The 27,019-nt window shown below is 42.3% G+C and overlaps 3 protein-coding genes across 3 annotated transcripts; 2 read left to right on the forward strand and 1 right to left on the reverse strand.

Annotated features, from left to right (window-relative positions):
- The first annotated feature begins 205 nt into the window (after positions 1-205).
- On the forward strand, positions 206-1,487 carry LOC141781742 (olfactory receptor 10A3-like). The gene has a single exon (XM_074657543.1). The coding sequence runs from the start codon at positions 222-224 to the stop codon at positions 1,200-1,202; it is 981 nt and encodes a 326-aa protein (XP_074513644.1). The 5' UTR covers positions 206-221; the 3' UTR covers positions 1,203-1,487.
- Positions 1,488-11,454: 9,967 nt separating this feature from the next.
- LOC141782734 (trace amine-associated receptor 13c-like) lies at positions 11,455-12,887 on the forward strand. Its single transcript, XM_074659382.1, has 2 exons — positions 11,455-11,627; positions 12,068-12,887. The coding sequence occupies exons 1-2, from the start codon at positions 11,455-11,457 to the stop codon at positions 12,885-12,887; spliced, it is 993 nt and encodes a 330-aa protein (XP_074515483.1).
- Positions 12,888-15,136: 2,249 nt separating this feature from the next.
- On the reverse strand, positions 15,137-17,004 carry LOC141781943 (trace amine-associated receptor 13c-like). Its single transcript, XM_074657942.1, has 2 exons — positions 16,838-17,004; positions 15,137-16,461 (listed from the first exon to the last, which is right to left on the reverse strand). Exons 1-2 carry the CDS (start codon positions 17,002-17,004, stop codon positions 15,642-15,644), a joined length of 987 nt encoding a protein of 328 aa, XP_074514043.1. The 3' UTR covers positions 15,137-15,641.
- Between the last annotated feature and the right edge of the window lie 10,015 nt (positions 17,005-27,019).

Below are 27,019 nucleotides of genomic sequence, written 5' to 3' on the forward strand. Positions count from 1 at the left end.
TTGTCTCAGTAGGGAGGGGACGTTATAGCAGTCTTCAGTTTGCAATGTTGTGAATTTCATCTGTGATATGACTGATATGGCAACATGGTATCACATTCACGTGGTTCACAAAATCACATAGTTGTTTTGAACTGGCTCTCACAAACATGCATTCATCTTTGCAGTTCTTTTAATTTCTATTTACAGGTTTTTTGGACATGCTGTTTGTGTCTCATGGGCAGATGGAGAACTCGACACAGATTGTGCCATTTCTTCTGGCTATGTATGGTAACATGGGACAACTGAAGTACTTATATTTCACTCTGGCATTGCTATTTTACATATCAGTTATTTTTGCAAACACAGTTCTTATTGTCATTATTTATGTGGACAGAAATCTGCATGAGCCCATGTATATATTCCTGTGTAATCTGTTTGTCAATGAAATATATGGCAGCACGTCTTTGTTGCCCTGCTTAATGGATCAAATCTTGTCAGAGACTCATGAGATTTCTGTTTTTTACTGCTTCCTTCAGATATTTAACATTCATACATATGTAGCTATTGAATTTGGAACATTGACAATAATGGCATATGACAGATATGTATGTATTTGCAAGCCTTTACATTACAACATCATAATAACTAAACAAATAGTACAAAAGGTAATTATTGTCATTTGGATAGTTTCTTTTATAGAAGTTGGAGTTTTACTGTCATTCACTATTAGTTTAAAGCGTTGCAGGGCTGTTATTAACAAAGTATTTTGTGCACATCACCTTGTAGTTGAACTCTCTTGTTCATCAGACAGAACAGTGTCACTTATTCATGATTTTGTGTTTGGTCTTATTTTCACTGTTGCTGCTCCTGTCAGTTACATTTCATACACGTATGTAAAGATTTTGTCGGTGTGTTTAAAAGGCTCCAAGGAGACCAGGATGAAAGCTTTTGACACCTGCACTCCACATTTAGCTTCACTCATTAGTTTTGTCTTTGCCTGTTTTTATAGTTTGATCACTCAGAGATTCGACATGTTGTCTGTTCCTTATCCGCTCTGTGTTTTCTTGTCTATGTATGTAGTGATCATTACGCCTCTACAAAATCCAATCATGTACGGCCTTAAACTGTCAAAAATTAGACATGCTTGTAAACATTTGTGGTCATTAAAAACATTGCAATTCTACATTTTCGTGGAGTTTTTAAATTCTAGAGTCCGTTATTAATGAAGATGATACAGTACAGTTTAGATTGTGAACATCTGTTCTGTTGACATGAGAGAGATGAATAAGCAAGGCTCATTTTTATGTCATACTAACAACAAACCAATACATTAATTACTATATCATCATAAACACAATCACAAGTGTTTGACTTGTAGTGACTTTATTTATGATGACATAGGATGGTAAGCTTTTAACACTTCCAAGTTTCCCATAAATCATAATTTGACCTTGTGTTTGAAAAGAGGGATAATAAACAGTTTAAGCAGATTAACAACAGATGAACAGGAAATCTACTTATTTTAAATACACAATACTGTACCATCTCTATTATTTAACCAAAATATATTTGCATCTTACAAACACAAATCACAAGATTTCATGATTAACAGTTTAATTTATTATCAACAGCATTATTTATGTATTTATTTATTTATTTATGTTGTATAAGTTTAAGAAAAACAATATTCTCTCTGACAATAAGACGGTATTGAAATCGATAAATTATCACTATATTAGCATTGTTATTTCATTGTTAATGCATCAGAGAAAGTAGCAGCAAGTACTGCATTCAGTTGTGAGAGGAGGAGTTTTTAGTAATAGTACTAGTAGTATGTAGTATGAAGTATGTAGTACGACTTCTGTATATACCTTTTGTCCGGGGCTTTTCATTGTTTGGGCTAGTCTCCTTTGTTTGATGTGAGGGAAGTCTTAATGCAACAGCAAACAATTATGATTAAGACAATAGTATGCTTCCAATTTTGTGGCAACAGTTTGGGGACCCTTTCCAGGTTAAATATATAATGCTCGGATGCACAAAGCCAGGTCTATAACGAACTGGTTTTCCAGGTTTGGTGTGGGAATGTATTAATTCCACTGAGGCTTTTGCACAAAATCTTTAAATAAAAAAACACAATTCTATGTAAACACCATTGCTTGTCATGCAAATCACACTTTAACACATTAAAAACAATTAACATCAACATAGCTTATAAGATACCTGGTTGCTGTTGCTAAGACTATAACATTACTGTGCATTTGACTTAAGAGGCCCCTGAGAAGCACCAGCATACTGTGTCATGAATGATATAGATATGCGTATGTGTTCTCATCCCAACTCGTCACATACTGACGCTTTGTCAGACTCCTCTGCGTCACTCTTTTCAGTCTCAGTAAACAAATGCTTAAAGTTGTGAAGTAAACAAAAACATGTGCTTAGATTCAGGAAATAAAACCACCATAGATAGGTTTAAGAAAAATGTATACTGAGCACATTCACGTACACCAGGTGATGAATTCATTCCAAGACCACGCCATGAGGTTTGTCTTTGCACACAAGATATATTTTCTTTAGGTTGAAGTTTTTAGTGGACATTTATGGAAGGGATGAGCCATACTAACTGTGATTGTGACCTTCTGACCGTTCCTTTATTGCCTTCTGCAGTCAAAAGAAGGGGGACATTTTTTCTTGGATGTGACGTGTGATACGGGAGACCAGGGTTCACATCATAATTAATATCACCAGTCATCAATGGTATTTATGAATTTATTATTTGTCACGTAAGCTACGTACTTAAGTAATGGCACTTCTGGAGTTATTTGAAGCCAAACCACGATCTTTTCCTAAACCTAACTAAGTAGTTTTGCTGTCTAAATGTAGCTAAGTAGTTTTGTTACCTAAACGTAACCAAGTAGTTTGTTGCCTAAACCTTACTAAGTAGTTTTGCTGCCTAAACGTAACTAAGTAGTTTGTTGCCTAAACCTAACTAAGTCGTTTTGTTGCCTAAATCTAACCAAGTCGTTTTATTGCTTAAACCTAGCTAAGTAGTTTTGTTTCCTAAATGTAACCAAGTAGTTTGTTGCCTAAACCTTACTAAGTAGTTTTGCTGCCTAAACGTAACTAAGTCGTTTTGTTGCCTAAACCTAACCAAGTTGTTTTATTGCTTAAACCTAGCTAAGTAGTTTTGTTGCCTAAACGTAACCAAGTAGTTTGTTGCCTAAACCTTACTAAGTAGTTTTGCTGCCTAAACGTAACTAAGTAGTTTGTTGCCTAAATCTAACTAAATCGTTTTGTTGCCTAAACCTAACCAAGTCGTTTTATTGCTTAAACCTAGCTAAGTAGTTTTGTTGCCTAAACGTAACCAAGTAGTTTGTTGCCTAAACCTAACTAAGTTGTTTTATTGCCTAATCTGAACCAAGTCAATCTTTTTCTTATCCTAACTAAACCTAACTAAGTAGCTTTCTTGCCTAAACCTAGGGAAGTTGTTGCCTGTGAAGACGGAAGTTTTATTTTGAAAAGATTGTGTGCATGCAATGAGCGGAAATTGACACGTGTTGATGGACATTCGTAGGAAAACGAACAAACGAAAAAGGAGGACTAACTTTTTCGTAAGTTATCAAACGAACCGTTGGATGAGAAGTCGTTGATCGTAGTGGTGCACAAACAAGCTATTTTGTTGATCAGTGTAGAGGATTTGTTTGAAAATGATTGGCCTTTTTAAAATACATTAGTGACCTTGTTGTTTTACTTGTTAGTGGAAACCTGCTGTATGTTTGTTTGAGTGGATGCCCGGACTGGCTGTCCACAGTGGTGCAGTTTGTTTAATTGGTCTCAAAGGATAACGACAATAACGACATGTTGACCGACTGTAATGACCATATTGTGCATCTGACTTTTCGGCAGAGTCAACAGTTATTCTTCACAACTGACACGAAAAGACAGACACTAAATGTAACATATTGAATTTTTTTCAATATTTTTTGTGAATTATTTGCTTAGAGGAACATCCCATGAGGCCAACACACAGTAGCTGTTGGGTCATACTGTAATTAGCTGTATGAAGTGTGGCTGTAGCAGCTCTGTTCCCTGAGGCCTGTTCACCACTGTAGAGGTGGCACACTGGGGAGGTCACAGTAGACGACCTAATGACGAAGCTTACACCACCTCTGGGCTTGTTGTTGTTGCTATTGAAATGACAGTATCTAAATACTGTTATTCAATATGGATTGTTACATAACGTGTATTTCATCATTGTGAATGGAAATTTACTTTCAATTTATCTCTGAAACACAAATCAAAAGCAGACTTTTGAGATGCACTTACTGGTCTCACAGTTTGTAGTTATACCTACAAAAAGTAATGCACAGTACTTCATATATATCCCACACAATCAATTAATGTGCAATTCACATAATCGTAAACCAGGAATATATAAACAGCGGCAAACGCTGCGTGGAGGAAGTTGGGGTGAACGAGTGGGTCAAAAAACACTGGACTTTCGCCCAAGAGACCGGCGTTCGTGTTCCGTGTGAAACCAGAAGTCAACGTTGATTTATTTGTCACATAACAGTGACGTTACTTTCGGAGTTATTTCAAGCTAAATCACAACCTTTTTCTAATCCTAAGTAGTTTTGTTGCCTTATCCTAACCAAGTCGATCTTCTCCTAAGCCAAACTAAGGAAGTTGTTTCCTGTGAAAACGGAAGTTTATTTTGAAAATACTGTATGTATGTGTCGCGGGGTTCTACGTCAAAAACTCCGTGCAACATAAAAACACTGGCGTAGTCGGAAAACGTTGTATTCATCCCCTTTTTATTCTGCCGGCCTCCCAAAGTGCAATCATTGTGGCTATTTACAAAAAGTGCAAAATAGAAAATAAGCTCTGTACAAAACAGTAAATAGTACAGAAAATCGAGTTCCTTACTAACTCCTTGAGTTCTTTCAGAATAGGCAAAAACAATCCAACTACAATCTATATTTTACCTTCCTGAGTGTCTGAGTGTGACCTTCTCTGTCAACACTTCCAGACCAGACTCCCTCAGGTGGCCAAGATGACCCCCTTTTATACCAATAGCCCCTCCCCTGGGCGTATTCTTTACACAGAAATAACAATTAACATCATCTTTCATCATAACTGATCTCCATAGTCCCTTCAACCCAGGCATATCCCACATATAAATGATATATCTCTGTCTAAACATTCCCCCCCCAACCAAAACAAGTTAATTTGCAACATAATCACAATTTCAAAGTTTAAACATATTTAAACTGATCACATGCTCTCAAAACGCGCGAGGGCACCCTTTATAACGGGGGGATTTGTTCCGGCCCTGTTTGCTCGTCAATCCCATGAATGGGACATGGCAGGATGGACAGGCAGCGTTTCAGCAACTGGTGAGTGAAAATAATGTTTGTGTAATGTATGCGTATAGGAAACAGCAGAACAACCAAGTGTGCACCTTTGGTCGCACTACTGATAAACAGTTTAGGGGAGAGGGATATGTCGCGATGTGTTTAACTACGGAGTGAATCAGGAAGGGAGCGGAGAAATGTTTGGCGTGTGTGTGTGTGTGTCTGCGGCGCAGCGGAGAAATGTTGGTGTGTGTGGCCTGAGCTGATGTGTGTGCGCTGCCCACAGTCAGTGACGGCTACTCCGTCACAGTATGTATGTAACGCATGTATGTATCGCATGCATGTAACGAGCGGAAATGGACATGTGTCGCTGGACATTCATAGGAACGAAAAAAAAGGAAACAAAAAAGGAGGAATAACTTTTTAGTAAAATATTGTAAGAACCGTCTTTTCGTATCCATTAATTATATGTGGCTGTCATTTCATTCACAAAGTCACTTTCACTTACCGTTACACCGATTAAATCACCTCAGCAGCATAAACTGCCACAAAATGAAATGAGTACAGGGAAATCAATCTTTTTCACTTGCTATTTACTATTTGTTTGAATTCTCCAACATCTGGCAAAAAAATAGTTTTTGTTAGGTGGTGGTCAGTTGAGATATTGATTCAGGATGTTCAAATGAGCAGGGTCGTTGGACATCTGGCCATGTCTAAAGGCAAAAATGTAGATTTTAGAACAAAAAGCCATCAATCATAGCCTCCGGCTGGCTGCATCCCACTGTCTCCCCAATCTCTCGCCAAGAATTTGATGTCTTTAAAGTGTTGACAGAATAAATTGTGCTTTCAGACGGTATCTCCTCAAAGGCCTTAATGGTGTTGCACTCAGTTGTACACACAAAAACAGACTGAGGTAGAAAGGAAAAAATAGTTCTTGAGAGAAAAGTTCAAACACTGCCTACTTTCACACCTCTACACATCCTGCAAATAAGTGTGTGCAAAGTGGGTGTGGGGTTGTCGGTTTTGAAAAGTTACAATAATTGTTGGACCCGGTTTCAGACGTTGTGTGTTGATCTGAGAAGCATTTAGTCTGAAGCATACTGAGGCCTTCAATTTAGCTTAAAAGTCATGGAAGCAGGGAAAACAGCAAGTCTACACCAAAAGAGGTTAAATACGTCTTTCAACACTTCAGCTGTTTTGTTTACACGTTGTGTTTTTTTCACTGATACACCTTAATATCACCTGGGTTTTGTTCAGAGCTGCAAAAGTGTGAGAAGTAACCAGGCAAGCAACCAGGTCATGGCCACTACCCTCTGGTCACCACAGAAAACAGTATAGATGAAACTCTGGTGTGTTTCTTTACAACAGCCACTAGATGGAGATGCAGTAGCACCAATGAGTCTGTGGCCATGGATGGATAAAGAGACATCTGTAAATCAGAGGATCATTTTTTATTTTAGGTAAATCAAATTCCCAGTATGAACACTTAAATAGCCCTCATTTAAATCATTACGTCTTAAAAATTGTAAACTTCACAAATTTGAATCCAGAGTTATTTTCCTCGGCATAATGAACGTGAATCGGACCCACAACCTCTTCTACATCCATGGTCTGCAGTCTATTGGATATCGATTAATGGAGGGGTCCTTGACATGAAAAAGTTTGAGATTTCTCTCAAAATCTGAACTTCAATTTATGTGCATAGCTCACTTTATGCTCCTTTGGGAAGCGGCCGGGCAAAAAAGTTTAATAAATAAATGAGTTTGTTTACATATGATGTGAGGGGCATGGCCGTTCCAAATCACGTTTTTGTGTGTTAATTACTGCGCCATCATGCGGCCAATTGGAAACATATTTCTTGGGAAGCACTTAGAAATAATTTCAAGTTTTTGGGCCAAGTTTGACGTTTGTAGCTCATTCCAGCTCACAGCATTTTGAGCTGAAGCATAAGATGACAAATAATAATACTGATAATAAACTGACACAAACTCAATAGGGTTCTACCCTTCAGGGTTGGAACCCTTGTCATTCTTCAACAGTTAAGCCATATAGGCAACAAACTTGCTCTAAGCAAGTTAGTTTAACTGAGCTGCCTTGTTTCCAACACTAACATCCTGCTGATCATACAACATGGAATTACACATTAACAGAGAAATAACATAGATATGTTTATTGAGTTTGACAACACTTTCTCACCTGCAACAAAGCAAATGGTTAGTTTTAGATGAACACAGGCATAACAGCATGTGGCTGCTTACAGCACCCATAACATTTCACAGTAGATACTGCTACCTGCTGGCTGTAATTAGTATCTCACTAGAGTTACTTAAAATGAGAGTAGGTGAGCTTTTTAGTAACTATGTACTGTGTATATATATATATATATATATACGCTATTAAATATGACATCATGAAAGCTCAGTGATTTATTTCGGTCCTTATTGATAATTTTCCCAAAATATTGCACATAACAATAAATGAATAACAAATGAGGCATTAAAATCTTTCATACAATAATAATAATAATCATACCTCAGTTTTGTATGTGTTTACCACCTTATTTTCTTTAATTTGCAAAGTGAACACATTTTTAGTTCCTTGTTTTAAACATACATATTCCCCTAAATTCATACTGGCCTTCTCTAATTTCTAATAACCTCTGAATACAGTCAGGAAGCAGATTATTTTGTGCATTATGTACGTAGATTTTTCTTAGGATCTTTCTTATATTATATATCTTTTTAAATAAATAAACATTAACACTTCAACACTAATAGCATGCATCTTTTTTTGTTATTTTATATCCCCTGCTGACGCTATTAAATATGACAGCTCCTTCTTTGTTCACTTCCTGCAGAAATACCTCCACTTCAGAACTATTGAAAACGTTTTTTTTTTTTAGGTTTGGAGTAGTAGTAGTTGTTGTTGTAGTAGTGATTTATTTCGGTCCTTATTGATAATTTTCCAAAAATAATTCACATAGTAATAAATGAATAACAATGAGGCATTAAATTAAATGGAAAACAAAAAAATATTGTCTGAAAAGGTGTAGGCTGAAGCTTAAACTTATTATACCTACCCAATAGGCCTTAACCCTTTAACTACTAGGTTTACATACACAAAAACAAAGTTCCAAACATTTCATACAAAATAATAATCATACCTCAGTTTTTTAAAAATGTTCTTTAATTTGCAAAGTGAACTACACACTTTTAATTCCTTGTTTTAAACATACATGTAAGTTAATAATTGGTTGGTTCATAATATTGCGATCGATTTACAATTCTTATGGCTCTCTTTTGTAGCATGAACATGTGATTAGTGTTGGTTTTGTATGTGTTTCACCATACCTCCACACAGTAGGTAATGTATGGAACTATGAGAGAACAATACATTCATTTTCATACACTCTTTCTGTTTCAATATCATTTATCATGATTTTGACTTGATCATTGATTTGCCGATTACTAAATATTATAAACTTTGGTCCTGGGCACCACCCTTTTCACACTTTCTTTTGGCCATTTTTGATTTAATTCTCTCTTAATTTCTGTGTGTGCAAACAGAACTGCAGTCTCATGCCCTTTTTACGGGGCTTGGCTGGGCATTTACCTTTGCTAATTAGGATCAACTGGCACACACCTTCAACCTCTGAGGAAATGGGAATCATCATTATATGATCACATGTAGGAACAATTCTGCAGTTTAAGAACACTTTGTGAATCAGATGTAGATTTTTCTGAAGACCTTTCTTAAGAACAAATAATTTAAAAAAAAAGGTATTGGTGAATGAGGCCCATTGGGATTAGCAAGCAGGTAATTTCCCTTTAACGTGTACTCAGACTCACCTGTGCTGAGTGGCAGGTGTGTGTGCAATCTAAAAATCAGTCCACCTGTTTAAAGGGAGAAGAGTTCAAGCACTCTGTTTCTTCACATCACTGCACACACCACACACCACACACACAACACAGAGAGACTAAAAGAAAGCAAAGATTTGTCAGAAGAAGTCAAGCAAAATAATGTAGCAAAGCAAAAAGATGTGATGCCAATAGCAACTGAGACAAGCTCCCTGAATGTGGCTGTAAGAGAAACGTTGACTTTAGAGAGCCTGACTGGAGTTCACCAAAACATGAGTGAAGAAGCCACAATGTGAACATATGAGATCAAACACATTGAGCACACCTCACTGTCACTGATCCATCATCTCTCTCTATCAAATCCTTATCAGTAAATCACTCGTCACTCTTTGTCACAATCCATGCTCTTTAAAACTCCCACGAAGTTTTCATGTGTCACTCAAAATCAAACCAAACCTCAACCATGATAATGACCCCGACAAATTCAGGAGACATGACATGGATTTGTATATTTTAACACAATTTAATCAGTTTATTCTGAGACGCATAATCTCTCTCTTGCACTTGACCAGCCTCTGTTTAGACCAAACCCAGCCAGTTGGCCTTTTTCACAGCAGATATTTTGGTTTTAATATTAGGAAAAGCACAGGTGTTACTAATAATACTAATACTCAAGACCTGACAGTTGGGTGAAGGAGGTGCTAGCATGGACACTGCTTCAGTAGGCCAATATATTACATAAGGCAAGAGAGTGTCCAAGTTCAACTGATTATAGGCAAAAGGGTACGAGTGAAACGCTCAATCAACCCATCTAACTGGAGATGGCAAGGGGATGTGCGAGTCTTATGAATTATGCAAAAGCCTACACAATTCTTTAACCAGTGTAGACTCAAAGTTGCGACCTTGGTCTGAGTGGATACTGCGTAGTGCCCCAAAGCGACAAACTCATTCCTCTGTCAATTCTTTTGCAATGGTGCGTGTTTCCTGATTGAGGAGCGGAGAAGCCTCTGTTCACTTTGAAAAATTAACACCAACAACCAGAATGTATTTGTTTTTTACAAAGGGTCTCGGAGAGAGGGCCAAGAATATCAAGTGCCAGTCGTCCAAAAGGCCTAGAAGTAGCTGACGGCTGAAAAGCTGGTAGTCTGGAGAGAGCATCTGCGTTACTGTGTAGCTTGCCTGGACGATGAATTATCTGATATTGAAAATTGGCTAGCTTTGAAAACCGCGGTACAAACACCGCAGGGAATTATGGTCGGTTTGCAAAAGAAACTTTCTTACTACTGAATAGTGTTTAAAGTGCTTTGTGAAGGTCACAATGCTCAAAAGCTGTTTTTTGGTAGTGGAATATTTACACTCTTGTTTTGTAAGGGCCCTGCTAGCATATGCAACAACCCGCTCTAGCCCTTCCTCCTCTTGAGACAACACCGCCCCAATCCCCACATCACTCGCATCTGTGTCCAAGGTAAATGGTTTACTGGGGATATGCCAACACAGGGGCCATAATCAGACTATAGCCTTGAGTCGGTAAAAAGCATTCTGACGGTCCTCATGCCATCGGTAGCGCCTCCATTTCTCTGCGAGCTAATGCAAAGGGCGAGCGGTGTCTGCAAAACCTTTAACAGAACACCTATAGTACGATGCTAGCCATATAAAGCTCTGAACCCCAGTCTGATTTTTTTAGGAACACACCATTCCCTAACTGCCTCAACCTTAGCAGCGTCTGGCATCACCCCTTTCAAGATTGGCCTGCCAGAGTTTTTGAAGCATGCCGTCCAGGCGCGTCAGATGTTCTTGAAAAGTCAGTAAACAAAAACGCAGATGTTAATGTGTTCTCAGAAGACCTCATTGACCAACTCCTGGAAGACAGCAGGGGACAAATGGTTAGACCAAATGGCTTAATAAGTCATATAGTGTCCACTAAGGGTGTTGAACGCTGTCTTCCACTGATCCCCCTCCTCTAAATGTGGTACGTCTCCCTAAGATTTACCTTAGAAAGTAGATCCTGGTAAATCTGAGGACAGGTCACGCAATAGAATTTCATTAAATCTATATTTATTTATTTTTTATTTGTTTTTTGTTAAAACTATAAGGACTCAACAGAGCTGCGTTTCAATCCACAAGGTTCAACCAAATGTATTTCATCACGCTCCCTTGGAGTTATGGGAAAAGAGGGAGGGTGCGATGAATCGGCTTTATGACGGGTAACTTTGGACAGAAAGCTGCCAGAGCTCTGCAGCCTCTCGTCTCCTTTTCTCTCTCTCATGATGGAGACACTGGATGAAGCTGAACTCTGCTTTCCACAACTACTCAATACCTCCTGCAGGAAGCCAATGCGGCATCATGCTGAGACCATATTCCTTTACATCCTGCTGTCTTGCATGTCTTTTCTCACTGTGGCTCTCAACCTGCTGGTCATCATCTCCATCTCCCATTTCAGGCATGAAGAAACTTACAAGCATAACCTAGAATATTGTTTTTTCTCAATATGAAGCACGATTTTATGTGTAATAAAATACACATAATGTATTGCATTCAGTCTTACTTGCATAGTATTAGTACTCTTACTACTACAACTAATAACTCTGCAACCATCAGAGAATGCATTAATGATATTAATGTTGGAATCCATGCTCTCTCACCTTCTCCTCCTCTACTAGACACAGTATTGAAAACTGGTACATGCATTGTTGTCAAGTCCTTTGATGAGCACATCCTAGCTATTTTTTTACAAATATTACTTAATGTTCTATACTGCAATGCATCTGGACATATTTGTGCATTTGACTATTCATGCTATTACAAATGATAATGTTTTTGTTACTTCTCCAACTGTGAAATACAGTAAGTATGTTCAGCGATGATATTCTTTCTCTCCAGGCAGCTCCACAGCCCCACCAACCTCCTCCTCCTCTCCCTGGCTGTGTCGGACTTCCTCGTTGGCCTCCTGCTGATGCCGATGCAAATCCTCCTCATAGGGGGGTGCTGGTTTTTGGGGAGCTTGATATGTGGACTGTTTTACTATGCTTCTTTTATCCTTACGTCCGCCTCAGTAGGAAACATGGTGCTCATATCAGTTGACCGACACGTGGCCATTTGTGACCCTTTGTGTTATCCCACCAAAGTGACTCAGAGAAGAGTTAAAATCTGTGTTTGCCTGTGTTGGGCCTGTTCTGTGTTCTATAATGGTGTGATACTGATGGACTTCCTGAAACATCCAGATAGATATAACTCCTGCTACGGAGAGTGTATAGTTGTAATTAACTCCATAACAGGAGCTGTTGATGTCATGTTGACCTTTGTTGGCCCCATTACTGTCATCATAGTTCTGTATATGAGAGTATTCGTGGTGGCTGTGACTCAGGCTCGAGCCATGAGGTCTCATATTGCAGCTATTACAGTCCAAGGTGTGATTAGTGTAACCGCTAAGAAGTCTGAGAGGAAAGCAGCCAGGACTCTTGGTGTTGTCGTGGTTGTGTTTCTAACCTGTTTCTGTCCTTATTTTTATCCCTCTCTCGTGGGCCAGGACATGTCAACCAGTGTGACATTTTCAATTTTTGGAGTCTGGCTACTTTATTGTAACTCCTGTCTAAATCCAGTGGTATATGCTTTTTTCTACCCCTGGTTTAGGAGATCTATTAAACTCATTGTTACACTTCAGATACTGAAGCCTGACTCCTGTGACGCCAACATACTGTAGAGAGATTAAAATGATGGAAAAGTTTGTTGCCACTACTTCACCAGCCAACTGAAGCTGCAAAGGATAAAATATGAAAAAGCAACTTGGCAATATAAACTGATGAAAGAATCTGCTCTTCATTAAGCTATCTTTTAGCACAGAACCTTTTTCAGGGTTTTTACCTGGTAAATACAGAACAGATTCTTCAAGCATGTCGTCACAAATGTTTTTTAAACTAGAGACAGCTTTTTATTTTACAAAAGTGGAAATATTGTCTTTGAGTCACTGAATCCAACCAACCTTATATGAACTGCATAAGAACAGAATGTGTTTTTCTAAAATACCCTGAACTTGTATGTGAACATTATCATGACTCCTACATTCCGTGTATGTGAACTAGCCTACATGAAAAATTATGAATTGTTTTCTCTTCATGTTGTTGAAGTGGCCTGCCTGGTCCGTAAACATGACTTATAGATTTCAATCATTGTTTGAGTTTAAAACACTACCATATTCCATCCTGTCGCAAACAGAGATACATCACCAGCAAAGACACTGTTTCATATTGTTTTTGTCATTTGTTTCCATTAAAATGATATGGGTAAACACTGTGAAATTGTGAAACACTGCAATCACAATAAAATGTAAAACTTTAAAACAATGTTGTAAATTATTTATTGATTGAATTGATGATAGACCTGAGATAGCATTTCACTGTCACGTTTTGCCTCACCAAGGTGTGAATACATGTGTGTGAAGGTGCATTAGCCTACGAACAGGGGACAACAAAACTCTCACAGTCAAAGCTCTAGTTCCCGTTACAGTATGTAGCTCCAGGGGCCTCATTGCAGAAAATTCCTAAGTCTGAAATCCTATCTCAATTTAGGAAGACATTTAGGACGTTTGGTATTACAGAAACATGTTTCCTAACTGAATTCAGGAAAAAAATCCTATCTTATCTTCAGATAGGAATTTAGCTATTACAGAAGCGTCCTAACCTCGACATTTCCCAAGTTAGGAATCCTAAATTAGGATGGCATTAAACCCTGTCTTAAATTCAAAGTTACTGTCAAAAATGGCAGCAGAACTGCTGTCGGTGTGTATGGTGATTACAGCAAAGATGGAGATCAACATGAACACCGAAATATAATGATTGATAGGCTACTCAAACCGTATGGTGACGCTTTAAATTTCCATGTATTAATGGGTATATATCAACTGCAAAGAAAATTAATTAATGAATTAATCAAATAAGGTGGGGTTTTCTCTCCTGCACCGACTCGATTAGGGCCTTTGACTCCTCGTAGCAAATACTGAACGCCCATCTTTTTTGTCCATGGTAAAAAGCTAGCCAGCTGTTGATATTATAGCATGTAGCCTATCTAATCAAAAATACAGACATGACAGGACAAGTGATTGAAGAATCTAATTTACAGTTATAAGGATTTCTCAAGTTAAGATAGCAGGTCTGACATAGGATAGGACACAGTCATGCGGTTAGGAATTGCTTCTGTAATAGAAAGATTTTACCTATCTTTGAAAGTTATGTTAAGATGCCCCAGCCATGATGACAACCACACACACAGACTCACAAGGTGAAAATAATACCAGCGTCATCGTTGCGGCTGGTAAAATAACGCTCTGCCTACCTTCGACCTAAGCAGATGTTTAAAAGGCAGAATAAATGAAAACATCTGTGTTGGTGTGCAGCGTCACTGATTACAAGTGTCTTTGTTGCCTCATTTTTTATATTCTGATGATTTCAAAAGCAATCAGCAAATCTATATGTTTTATCCTGTTTATAATAAACATACTGAAAGCCGGAAAGAGGCAACATTTTGTTCGATGGAAAAGGGCCTTAAAAGAGAGATTTTGAACATTAATGTAGCAGCAAACATCTATTTGCTGTGTAAAGATATAGTGGAGTAATGGCATCCTGAGCAGAGAGTAAAGTCACTCTGCCTCTGTATGTGTTGCTGTCCAAGCTTCTCTGTTCTTTGTTTTGGTAGCCGGGCCTTATGCACTATAAACTAATATTTGCGAATTAATATCTGGGAAATTAATACCATAACTGTAATGTGTCAAGGTTAGGGATTGATAATGAGGATTTTATTGATAATCAATCCAGTGCTCTTGTTGATTCCATTTGATTACTGTGCACAAAAGAAAAAGGAACACATTAAGAACATAATTTACATTTATTTATTGGGAAAAGCAAGTCACAACATTACTGATTGAACTGGAATAAAAAAAAAGTGCCAGTAGTCTGAACTAGTAGCTGCAATGCATGTGGCCTTATTACAGGTAACATATCCTAGTAGTATAAGCAGATAACAGTGAAGAGAATATTTGTTTTTAAAATACTGATACACTGTGAATTTCCTTACTGTACCCTGAAACCAAGTCTCCAATCTGAACTTAGTTTTGATAGGCATCCCTATATAACACATGTCTTTGTGTTGCCATGAAAATAAAAGCAGCAATATGTTTTGAAAGAGAAGATATTCTGGTTTCAGTCGGTCTAACGGGATGACTGGGATGATCACATATAATATACATGTGAAATCAAAAACAAAAGAACAATAAAAGAATCAGGTTGTCTTTGGCAAATACATACGTCATTTTGCATTATATGAACATAGTTTATTTTCTTCATATTATATTTAATTGTCCTGACTTTAGGTTGTGTAAATTCAGCGCTTTGACAACAACATGAAAAATGATTTCCCCTTCAGAGAGATATAATGGTTTTGGTCTCTCCATCACTGTCTGTCTCTACAACACGTTGGCCTCACAGGAGCCAGGCTTCACTATCTGAAGTGTAACAATGAGCTTAATAGATTTTCTAAACCAGGGGTAGAAAAAGGCATAGATCACAGGATTAAGAGTGGAGTTGAGATACAACAGCCAAATCTGACTGGCTGCATATGATGCCTCTACCAAGTTGCTCTCAGCCGCAAGAATGTAACAATAAGCTGGACTGAAGCACAGAAGAAACACAACTACAACCACACCAAGATTCTTTGCTGCTTTCATTTCAGATTTCTTAGTAGTTACTTTCTTTGAGTGCTGGAGAGTGACGGCTGCAATATGAGACCGCATGGTTCGGGCCTGAGACACAGCCACCACAAATACTCTCATATACAGAACTATGATGACAGTAATGGGGCCAAAAAAGGACACAACAAGGTCAACAGTTCCTGCAACATAATTAACTACAAGTACACACTCTCCATAACAGGAATTATACCTGCCTGGTTGTTTCAAGAAATCCCACTGCATCCAACTGTTGTGAAAGGCAGAGAACATCCAACACAGACAAATGCAGACTTGAACACTTTTTGGAGTGACTTTGATGGAGTAAAACATGGGGTCACAAATAGCCACATAGCGGTCAACTGATATGAGCAGCATGATTCCTACTGAAGCACTGGTAATGACGAAACCTAAAAAGAAATTCGCAGCACAGAGAAAATCTCCCAGGATCCAACAACCTTGAAAGAGGAGGATTTCAAATGGCATCTGCAGGACACCCACAAGGAAGTCTGCGACAGCCAGAGAGAGGAGGAGGAGGTTGGTGGTGGTATGGAGCTTCCTGAAATGGGATAATATCAACATTGAACACATTGTTAAATGTAGTAGATGTAGACATATGTGTAAGAAGTAGGAGTATGAATTGTCCTATAACAACAAGCCTCAGTACAGCACAGTAGTGCAAATATATAAAAGCATTTGCAAATAACCAGTAGCCTATGCAGTGATCAAAGGCCTAAACAAGAAAATATTACTCCTATGCACCATTTACGTCCTAGAGGAGAAGGTTAGTGGATGTGCAGCAACCTGGAATGTGAGAAATCATTACTAATCATTTTTTCAAGCACCATTATCATGCCTAGCTCAAACCATTTCCTCATGTGTCTAAATGCAAACAAAAAACATTTTGTAAGCAATACAAAGAAGTGTATCTGTGCCTGAAGTGGGAGATGGAGATGATGACCAGCAGGTTAAGAACGACAGTGAGCAGAGTGATGCAGGACAGCAGACTGTAAAGGAGCGTGGCCTCCAAATGAGGGCGACTTGTCATCCTGCAGGAGTTGTTGATTTGGGGAAAGCAGAGTTCAGCTTCTTCCAGAGCCATTGTCAAAGAGCTTTGATCAGAAAGCTGCCAGAGCTCAGCAGCTTTTCCTCTTGCTATGCTACAGTAACCTAATTTATCTCAATCCTTGGATCCACCTGGGAGAGAGCACAAGACATCATGAGAAACCATGCATTATAAACATAATAACCAGCAGAGGGGAATTATGTAACACTCCCATATGCAAATTCCATTGACTCAGTAGGCCGCAGCAGACTGTGTCATTCTCTGGCTCCAAGGTACACCAACCCATTCTGATTCGCAGGCCGTCTAATACGGACACTTTGTGACGGCCGTCGGCATTCGATACCGTCGCACGGGTCCCCCTTCAGCGCCGTTAAATAGCGACGCACAGGCTTTCCATTAACTGCAATGTAAACCGAGGCAACAGTAAATGCTCATATGAAGTGCTGTGGTGACGTATTTTAACGAGTGAAAGGGACACAGAGGGCTTAAATTCAAAATAACTGCCAAAAATGGCAGCAGCACTGCTGTCGGTGTGTATGGTGATGACAGCAAAGATGGAGAACAACATGAACACTGAAATATAATGATTGATAGGCTACTCAAACCGAATGATGGCACATTCAATTTCCCTGACCATGTATTAATGGGTATATATCAACTGCAAAGACAATTAATTAATTAATTAATTAAAAAAAGGTGGTGTTTTCTCTCCTGCACTGACACGATTAGTGCCTCCGACTCCTCGTAGTCAAAATTTAACGCCAGTCTTTTTTGTCCATGGTAAAAAGCTAGCTAGCCAGTGACTAGTAAAGAGCCGTTGATATTATTGCATCACTCGCACTCATCTTCAACCGCTTATCGGGGGTCGGGTCGCGTGGGCAACAGCTCCAGCAGGGGACCCCAAACTTGTCTTTCCCGGGCCACATTAACCAGCTCTGACTGGGGGATCCCGAGGCGTTCCCAGGCCAGTGTGGAGATATAATCTCTCCACCTAGTCCTGGGTCTTCCCCGTGGCCTCCTTCCAGCTGGTCGTGCCTGTAACACCTCCCTAGGGAGGCGCCCAGGGGGCATCCTTACTAGATGCCCGAACCACCTCAGCTGGCTCCTTTCAACGCAAAGGAGTTACGGCTCTACTCCGAGTCTGTCATGGATGACTAGGCTTCTCACCCTATCTCTAAGGGAGACGCTAGCCACCCTCCTGAGAAAACCCATTTCGACCACTTGCCATGAGTCAGTCATGAGTTTAGGAATCGCTTCTGTAATAGGAAGATAGGATTTTTTCTATCTTTGAAAGTTAAGTTAAGATAGGACAAGCAGTCAGGATATTTTTCTTTAATGATGCCCCAACAATGATGACACACAAACAGACTCACAAGGTGAAATCAATACCAGCGTCGCTGGTAAAATAACGCTCTGCCTACCTTCAACATAAGCAGATGTTAAAAAGGCAGAATAAATGAAAACATCTGTGTTGGTGTGCAGGGTCACTATGACTGTCTTTGTTGCCTCACGTTTTATATTCTGATGATTTCAAAAGCAATCAGCTGATCTATATGTTTTATCCTGTTTATCATACACATACTGAAAGCCAGACAGAGGCAACATTTTGTTCAATGGAAAAGGGCCTTAAAAGAGAGATTTTGAACATTAATGTAGCAGCAAACATCTATTTGCTGTGTAAAGATATAGTGGAGTAATGGCATCCTGAGCAGAGAGTAAAGTCACTCTGCCTCTGTATGTGTTGCTGTCCGAGCTTCTCTGTTCTTTGTTTTGGTATGTTTTGGCCTTATGCACTATAAACTAATATTTGCGAATTAATGTCTGGGAAATTAATACCATAACTCTAATGTGTTAAGGTTAGGGATTGATAATGAGGATTTTATTGATTATCAATCCAGTACTCTTGTTGATTCCATTTGATTACTGTGCACAAAAGAAAAAGGACAGATTCAGAACATAATTTACATTTATTTATTGGCAAAAGCAAGTCACAACATTACTGATTGAACTGGAATAAAAAAAAAGTGCCAGTAGTCTGAACTAGCAACTGCAATGCATGTGGCCTTATTACAGGTAACATATCCTAGTAGTATAAGCAGATAACAGTGAAGAGAATATTTGTTTTTAAAATACTGATACACTGTGAATTTCCTTACTGTACCCTGAAACCAAGTCTCTCCATCACTGTCTATCTCTACAACACGTTGGCCTCACAGGAGCCAGGCTTCACTATCTGAAGTGTAACAATGAGCTTAATAGATTTTCTAAACCAGGGGTAGAAAAAGGCATAGATCACAGGATTAAGAGTGGAGTTGAGATACAACAGCCAAATCTGACTGGCTGCATATGATGCCTCTATCAAGTTGCTCTCAGCCGCAAGACTGAAACAATAATATGGACTGAAGCACAGAAGAAACACAACTACAACTACACCAAGATTCTTTGCTGCTTTCATTTCAGATTTTTTAGCAGTTACTTTCTTTGACTGCTGGAGTGTGACGGCTGCAATGTGAGACCGCACGGTTCGAGCCTGAGACACAGCCACCACAAATACTCTCATATACAGAACTATGATGACAGTAATGGGGCCAAAAAAGGACACAACAAGGTCAACAGTTCCTGCAACATAATTAACTACAAGTACACACTCTCCATAACAGGAATTATACCTGCCTGGTTGTTTCAAGAAATCCCACTGCATCCAACTGCTGTGAAAGGCAGAGAACATCCAACACAGACAAATGCAGACTTGAACACTTTTTGGAGTGACTTTGATGGAGTAAAACATGGGGTCACAAATAGCCTCATAGCGGTCAACTGATATGAGCAGCATGATTCCTACTGAAGCACTGGTAATGACGAAACCTAAAAAGAAATTCGCAGCACAGAGAAAATCTCCCAGGATCCAACAACCTTGAAAGAGGAGGATTTCAAATGGCATCTGCAGGACACCCACAAGGAAATCTGCGACAGCCAGAGAGAGGAGGAGGAGGTTGGTGGTGGTATGGAGCTTCCTGAAATGGGAAAATATCAACACTGAACACATTGTTAAATGTAGTAGATGTAGACATATGTGTAAGAAGTAGGAGTATGAATTGTCCTATAACAACAAGCCTCAGTACAGCACAGTAGTGCAAATATATAAAAGCATTTGCAAATAACCAGTAGCCTATGCAGTGATCAAAGGCCTAAACAAGAAGATATTACTCCTATGCACCATTTACGTCCTAGAGGAGAAGGTTAGTGGATGTGCAGCAAGCAATACAAAGAAGTGTATCTGTGCCTGAAGTGGGAGATGGAGATGATGACCAGCAGGTTAAGAACCACAGTGAGCAGAGTGATGCAGGACAGCAGACTGTAAAGGAGCGTGGCCTCCAAATGAGGGCGACTTGTCTTCCTGCAGGAGTTGTTGATTTGGGGAAAGCAGAGTTCAGCTTCTTCCAGATCCATTGTCAAAGAGCTTTGATCAGAAAGCTGCCAGAGCTCAGCAGCTTTTCCTCTTGCTATGCTACAGTAAAGCTAATTTATCTCTATCCTTGGATCCACCTGGGAGAGAGCACAACACATCATGAAAAACAATGCATTATAAACATAATAACCAGCAGAGGGGAATTATGTAACACTCCCATATGCAAATTCCATTGACTCAGTCGGCCGCAGCCGACTGTGTCATACTCTGGCTCCAAAGTACACCAACCCATTCTGATTTGCAGGCTGTCTCATACCGACTCTTTGTGACGGCCGTCGGCATTCGATACCGTCGCACTGGTCCCCCTTTAGCGCCATTATGCAACGCACAGGCTTTCCATTAACTGCAATATAAACTTAGGCAACAGTAAACGCTCATAGAAAATGCTTTAGTGACGTATTTTAAAGGATGAAAGGGACAAACAGGGCGGGCGGAAAGGGAGGTGGATGGGACCAACAACACAGGGCTATCATTCAGGAGACCGCTGTTCGTGTCCCGTGGGTTACGTTTCGCTTTCACATTAAAATCAACTGATCATGTGTATCCTGTGTACATAACATCAAGTCACGTTTTCACTGTACAAGCCTAGAAGTTTTAAAACCAATCATGTTGTTTTTTCCTAAACCTAACTATGTGGTTTTGTTTCTTAAACCTAGGCAAGTGTTTTTGGCTAATTCACAACATTAATGTTTACGTGATTTTAGACCCGACTGCACAGGAGAGGGGATCAAACCTCCTTTCCTTGCACCAACGCTGGAACCCCAACCACTTTGCTCCGTAACATTTGTGTGTGTCACTGAGTATACTGAGCTGACTTTGAGGTCCTTGAACGTATTATTACATACATATTAGACAGCTCGTCTGTGACGTTATTCAAAGCTGCTGCACCGGGTGAGGTGTGTTTTCTAACAGCCTCACGTCAGTTATAACGCTAATGAATGGACACAGCCTCATGCCGCCGGCTCTGTCCGCTTACGTTAGCATGATCATGTTGGGCGAGAATGCAACGGCCCAATGCCTCCCCCACCGGAGGAGGGGCGGGATGGCTGGTATGTGTTTTAAGTGCATTAACACTGCGCAGCCATGGCCAGCCTTTACGTAACAAACATCCTTATTTTAACCCGAACCATGATTTTTTTCCTAAACTTAACCAAGTAGCCTAGTTCTGTTTGAATTCACAACATTAACCACATGTTTAAAACTGCGATCGTGCGTCCGTATATGATGAGATGGTAAAGCTTAAAATGCCATGAGAACGGGGTGTTAAATGACACGCAAAGAGCTTAAAAGTGCCATGCTGTTTATACCCCTTCTCACGTGATCACGTTGAATCTGGATGAAATGTTAATACTGGCCCAGTCTCATTTCTCTTAATGATTCAAATTACTTTTATATTTTAGGAATACTCTTACAGTGTCTTGAGCTGATATGAAGTTATATTATTTCTGTCACGGTACCTACTTCGTGTGAGTGTGTTTTTATTATTTTTCTGCCCTTTTATATGAGTGACGTTATGCTTGGTGTGTTTTGGTTTTGTCGGTCTGTTTGCTTGTTTCCCTCTCCCCTCTTGTCCTCTCTCTCCTTCTCACGACTCACCTGGACCTAATCTGCAATCAGCACACCTGCCCACCAATCAAGCTCTTCTTCTCTTCATAAACCTGCTCCAACATCCACAAAACGATAGTTACGTATGTAACTACGGTTCTATGAGTTCTGGATGACTGCCAGAGGCAGTGTTTAACACTGGATGTTATCCATCTCGCGCACGCGCAGGTCGAGTATTTAATATCAACAAAGTCACATGTGACCTGGGATGACGTAGTTTATATAAGCCCACGTCATCATCAGATATGTCCCTCCAGAATCTTCTCGCCAAGATTCCGAGTGACAGCCAACTCTGGCAGTCATCCAGAACTCATAGAACCGTAGTTACATACGTAACTATCGTTCTATTTCGTTCTTCCTGACTGCCAGAGGCAGTGTTTAACACTGGATGACTACTACCAACGTAGTCACGAGGAAAACCCACCTCACCGGGAACGGCCTGTGGATTCCTGAAAGACCACCGATGCTATTGCATGGGGAGCAGCAACATTAACCCTGTAAAAAACGGGCAAAGGTGCATGGAGTAGCCCAGCTGGCCGCAGCGCAGATATCACTTAGGGGGATCCCCCGTAGCGCTGCCCAGGAAGTGGAGACACTCCTGGTGGAGTGGCCTCTGATATTAAGAGGTAAAGGCAGTCCTTTTGACCTGTATGCTTCCTCAATGGCCTGAACAATCCACCTGGAAAGCCTCTGCTTGGACAGGGTGTGCCCTTTCCTATGGCCCCCATAGCAGACAAACAGACTATCAGAGCGGCGAAAGCTCGCAGTCACCTGTATATAATGCCTTAAGGCCCTCACTGGGCAGAGCAGTTCCGCTGACTTAGCATCTTCCCCCTGTAGGCATGAAGGGTCATAAGCCGCCAGCTCCATGACCCGATTAGAGTGGGCCGGAGCCAACCTCTTCGGGAAAAATGATGGGTTAGGCCAAAGTGCTACCCCTGTGCCATCTGAGTTCCAGCGAATACACGTTTCACTCACTGACAAGGCGTGAAGTTCACTCACACGTTTTGCTGATGCCATCGCCAAAAGGAAAGCAACCTTTACTGAAGACCACTCCAGCCCCGACTGCTCCAGAGGCTCGAAGGGGGGGGAGACAAAGGGCTTCTAGCACCAGATGCAGTTCCCACGAGGGAACCTTGACAGCCTGCGGGGGGTTCCGCCGCTGGGCTCCTTTAAGAAATCGGGTCACCAGAGTGTGAGACCCCACGGTCTGGTGATCCACTCTGACATGCCCGGCTGAAATAGCAGCTACATAGACCTTCAAGGTAGAAGGAGAGAGTTTCTTCTCCAGCAAAGACTGCAAAAAACTCAGTATTATTGGCACAGAGGCACTCTGAGGTACCTCCTCATGCACTTTACACCACTCTGAGAATATTTTCCACCTGTTGGCATACAGTGCCCTGGTGGAGGGTGCTCTTGAGTCAGAAATGGTTTGAATTACCGCCCGGTCACATACCCTTAGGAGTGGGTCCGGCTCCTCAGGGGCCATACCCAAAGCTGTAGGCGATCCGGGTTCGGATGCCAGATGCGGCCCCCCAGTTGTGAGAGCAAGTCTTGCCTCTTGGGCAGGCACATGGAACTCCGTCCAGAAGCCTGTGCATCCCCGGAAACCAGGGTCTCCCCGGCCAGTTTGGGGCGACCAACAGGAGTCTGTTGTTGCCGTGCTGTATTCTGTGTAGCGTTACTGCTATCAGTGGGAATGGTGGGAAGGCATAGAGGAGGCAATCTGGCCATGGGTGTGCCAGGGCATCCTGTCCCAACGGGCTTGCTGTCTCCGTCAGGGAGAACCAAAGAGGGCAGTGCGTTGAGGCTTCTGAGGCAAACAGGTCCACCTCTGCTGCGCCATATTTGCGCCATATCTCCTCTACCACCTCTGGGTGGAGCCTCCACTCGCCCGCAGGGGGTTTCTGGCGGGAGAGAAAGTCTGCCACCACATTCTGTGGCCCTGGCAGATACATGGCCCTGAGGCTGGAAAAACAAGGGAAAGCCCATACCAGAAGTCTCCGTGCCACCTGTAGCAACCGGGGTGATCTGGTGCCCCCTTGCCGGTTCACACGGTAGACAGCTGACTTGTTGTCGGACCGTACAATAACATGCCTGCCTCTCAAATGTGGTAGGAATTTGCGAAGTGCCAAATATATAGCACGGAGCTCGAGCACATTTATGTGCTCCGCCGCTTCCTGTGCTGTCCAGAGCCCCCTTATCGCTCTGTGCTGCCATACTGCCCCCCAGCCGGAGGGCGAAGCATCGGTCACCACCACCTCGCGACGTGAGGGAATCGAACCCAATGAGATGCCCCTGGCCAGATATGCCCCGGCTCTCCATGGCCGCAAAGCAAGGAGGCATCGGCAGGACACCCTGACTCTCTTGGATCTGTGGGACTTTGGATCTAATTGGAGACCATTGATCCAAATTTGGAATGGCCGTAAGTACAGGAGGCCCAGTGGCACTACTGATGTTACTGACGTCAACATACCTAACAGCCTGAGAAACAGGCTGTACCTCAACCTCCTGTTCTTCCGGAACCGGAGGAGGAGCTGGAGTATGGCGTTTACTCGTCTTGGTGTTGGGAAGGCCAGCATATGGCGGGAGTCCAGAGTTAAACCAATGAACACTACCCTTTGGCTGGGTATGAGACAACTCTTGGCATGGTTGACGGTAAGGCCCAACCTCGTCATGTGATGCAGAAGGGACGCAGTGTCCCGTTCTGCCTGTTCCCTGGTCAGAGCACAAATTAGCCAATCGTCCAGGTATGGGAGGATAAGCATCCCCCTGGCTTGCATCGGGGCGAGTGCCGCCCTCATGCACCTTGTGAAGACCCGTGGGGCAAGGGAAAGACCAAATGGGAGCACCTTGAATTGGAAGGCCTTGCCTTCGAATGCGAAGCGCAGGTACTGCCTGTGAGGTAGTGCTATTGGGACGTGAAAGTATGCGTCCTTTAAATCGATGGATGTGAACCAACTGTGCCGTGTCACGTTTTGGAGCACATCTGCTGTACTCAGCATGTGGAAGGGCAACACCTTCAGAAATGTGTTCAGCCCTCGTAAGTCCAGTATAGGGCGAAACCCACCCTCTCTCTTTGGAATCAGAAAATAAACTGAGTAAAACCCACCTTGCTGTGTCTCTAGCCCCAGCTCTTCGATGGCACCCTTCCCCAGGAGGGTGGCTACTTCTTGTCTGAGTGCCTGGGACTTTGTGGGATCTCTGACCGTGGTCAGTCTGATCCCACTGAAAACTGGGGGCCGGCGTCGGAATTGGAGATTGTACCCTTGGGAAAGCGTAGCCACCACCCAAGGGTCTGAAGTGCTGCTTTCCCAGCAGCTGAGTTGCTGCTGGGAGAAGCGTCCGACTGCCGGCCCCGGGGCATCAGGATCTTCCCCTCTGGCCCTTTGGGTACCTGGGGGGGCGATACCCTGACCCCTGACCCCTGACCCCCGACCCCTTCTCGCTTGAGGCACCGGCCGTGCCGGAGCCTGCGAGGTCCTCGGGTACGTATCAGGACGAGCTGGAAGCCGAGGGCGACTGGTACCACCACCCTGTGGGGGCCGCTGTCGCCATAAAGGCGTAGGTTCCCGGAAGCTAGCAAACTGCTGCCGAGTCTGGTTCGCCTGGATTCCACGCTCCAAGGCCTGCTGTGCTGCTGGGCCAAACAGCTCCCCCGGAACCACGGCGAGGGTGCGGAGGGCTCTCCGGCCCGGCTCCGAAAGCGGAGATTGGGCCAGCCATACCTGCCGGCGAGTCAGCGTAAGGGTCGACATTAGTCTGCCAAGCTCCCTTGTGATAAGACCGAACGCCTGCAGGGATGCATCACTGAGGCTCTGGACGGAAGCATCCACGCCAGCAGTTTGCAGGGACTGGGACAAGGATAGTATCAGATGGGAAAGAGAGTTTCCAAGACGGCCCATGCGTGCCGCTGTTTCATAAGCCTTGACTAGAAAGTCGTCTGTGATGCGACACTGGGGCCTGGGACAGCGAGCATCAGGCCTCAAGACCTCATTGGGAGACACAATAAGGGCGGCAATAGATGGCTCCACTGCTGGCATCTTACCCAGTCCGTAAGTGTCAGCGTTCTGCATTGAAGCTAAGGCCCTGCCGTCAGTGGTGTGGTGGGAAAGCGATTTCGGGTCTGGCCAGCATTTGTGGAGCTCCTCAATGTATGGCTGGGAGGGTGGAACAGAGAAACCCGCCAGGGGCGGGGCCCACCTAAAAAATGCACTGGATGAGGTGCCCGCAGTCGGGGCCTCATCCACGCCTAAGCGTGCCAGAGCCATACGGACCACTGGCTTAACTGTCGCTGGAGCAGACTCTGAGCCTGCCCTGGACCCACTTCCTGACTGCTGGGAACAGGTGTCAGAAGCGTGGGAGGAGGCTACTAGCTCTCCCTGTCCAGGCCGGTCCTCACAGAACTGGCTACAGGAAGCCCTCGTAGACAGGGCATCCTCATCCCATCCCGGTGGGGTAGGCTGGGTTGCGTACACCCTGCCTGGCTGAAGGTTAAGGAGCAGCGCTTTAATCTCAGCAAACTCTGATGTTAGCCTGTCGACCTTAGTTGCCAAACAGTCCACTTTCCGTGCCTTTTTTGTAGGTGGGGCCCCCCCAGGTGGGGCGCGTCTCCGCCCACTCCGTGCATTTGAAGGTACACCCGATAGGGGCAACTGGCACTCGAGCTGCTCTTCTAGCTCAGCTAATCGAGCTATCTTCAGCTCCCGTGGCATAAAACTACAATTCATGCACTGACTGTCGGACAGCCCCTCCCTCAGGTGTACCACACCGAGGCATGTGGGGCATTCATCATGGCCATCAGTAGCTAGCAGTGGAGCCATGCAGGCACGGCAAACATGCTCACCGAACATGGTGCTGCTGATATTTATAATAATTCTTAGTATTAATTTTATACTCTTATATTCAATTAAATAATGTATTTATCTTACTTATATAATGTGTTTACGTAGTTATGCAAATCATTGGTTACACTGG

The sequence above is a fragment of the Sebastes fasciatus genome, chromosome 14 (genome assembly GCF_043250625.1).
Source record: "Sebastes fasciatus isolate fSebFas1 chromosome 14, fSebFas1.pri, whole genome shotgun sequence".
Classification (NCBI taxonomy): Eukaryota; Metazoa; Chordata; class Actinopteri; order Perciformes; family Sebastidae; genus Sebastes; species Sebastes fasciatus.

Excerpts from the sequence above, each read along its gene's own strand:
- LOC141781742 (XM_074657543.1), top strand. The coding sequence starts at position 222 with ATGGAGAACTCGACACAGATTGTGCCATTTCTTCTGGCTATGTATGGT.
- LOC141782734 (XM_074659382.1), top strand. The coding sequence starts at position 11,455 with ATGGAGACACTGGATGAAGCTGAACTCTGCTTTCCACAACTACTCAAT. Across the intron at positions 11,628-12,067 it reads ATCTCCATCTCCCATTTCAG|GCAGCTCCACAGCCCCACCA; the intron begins GCATGAAGAAAC and ends CTTTCTCTCCAG.
- LOC141781943 (XM_074657942.1), bottom strand. The coding sequence starts at position 17,004 with ATGGCTCTGGAAGAAGCTGAACTCTGCTTTCCCCAAATCAACAACTCC. Across the intron at positions 16,462-16,837 it reads ATCTCCATCTCCCACTTCAG|GAAGCTCCATACCACCACCA; the intron begins GCACAGATACAC and ends ATCCCATTTCAG.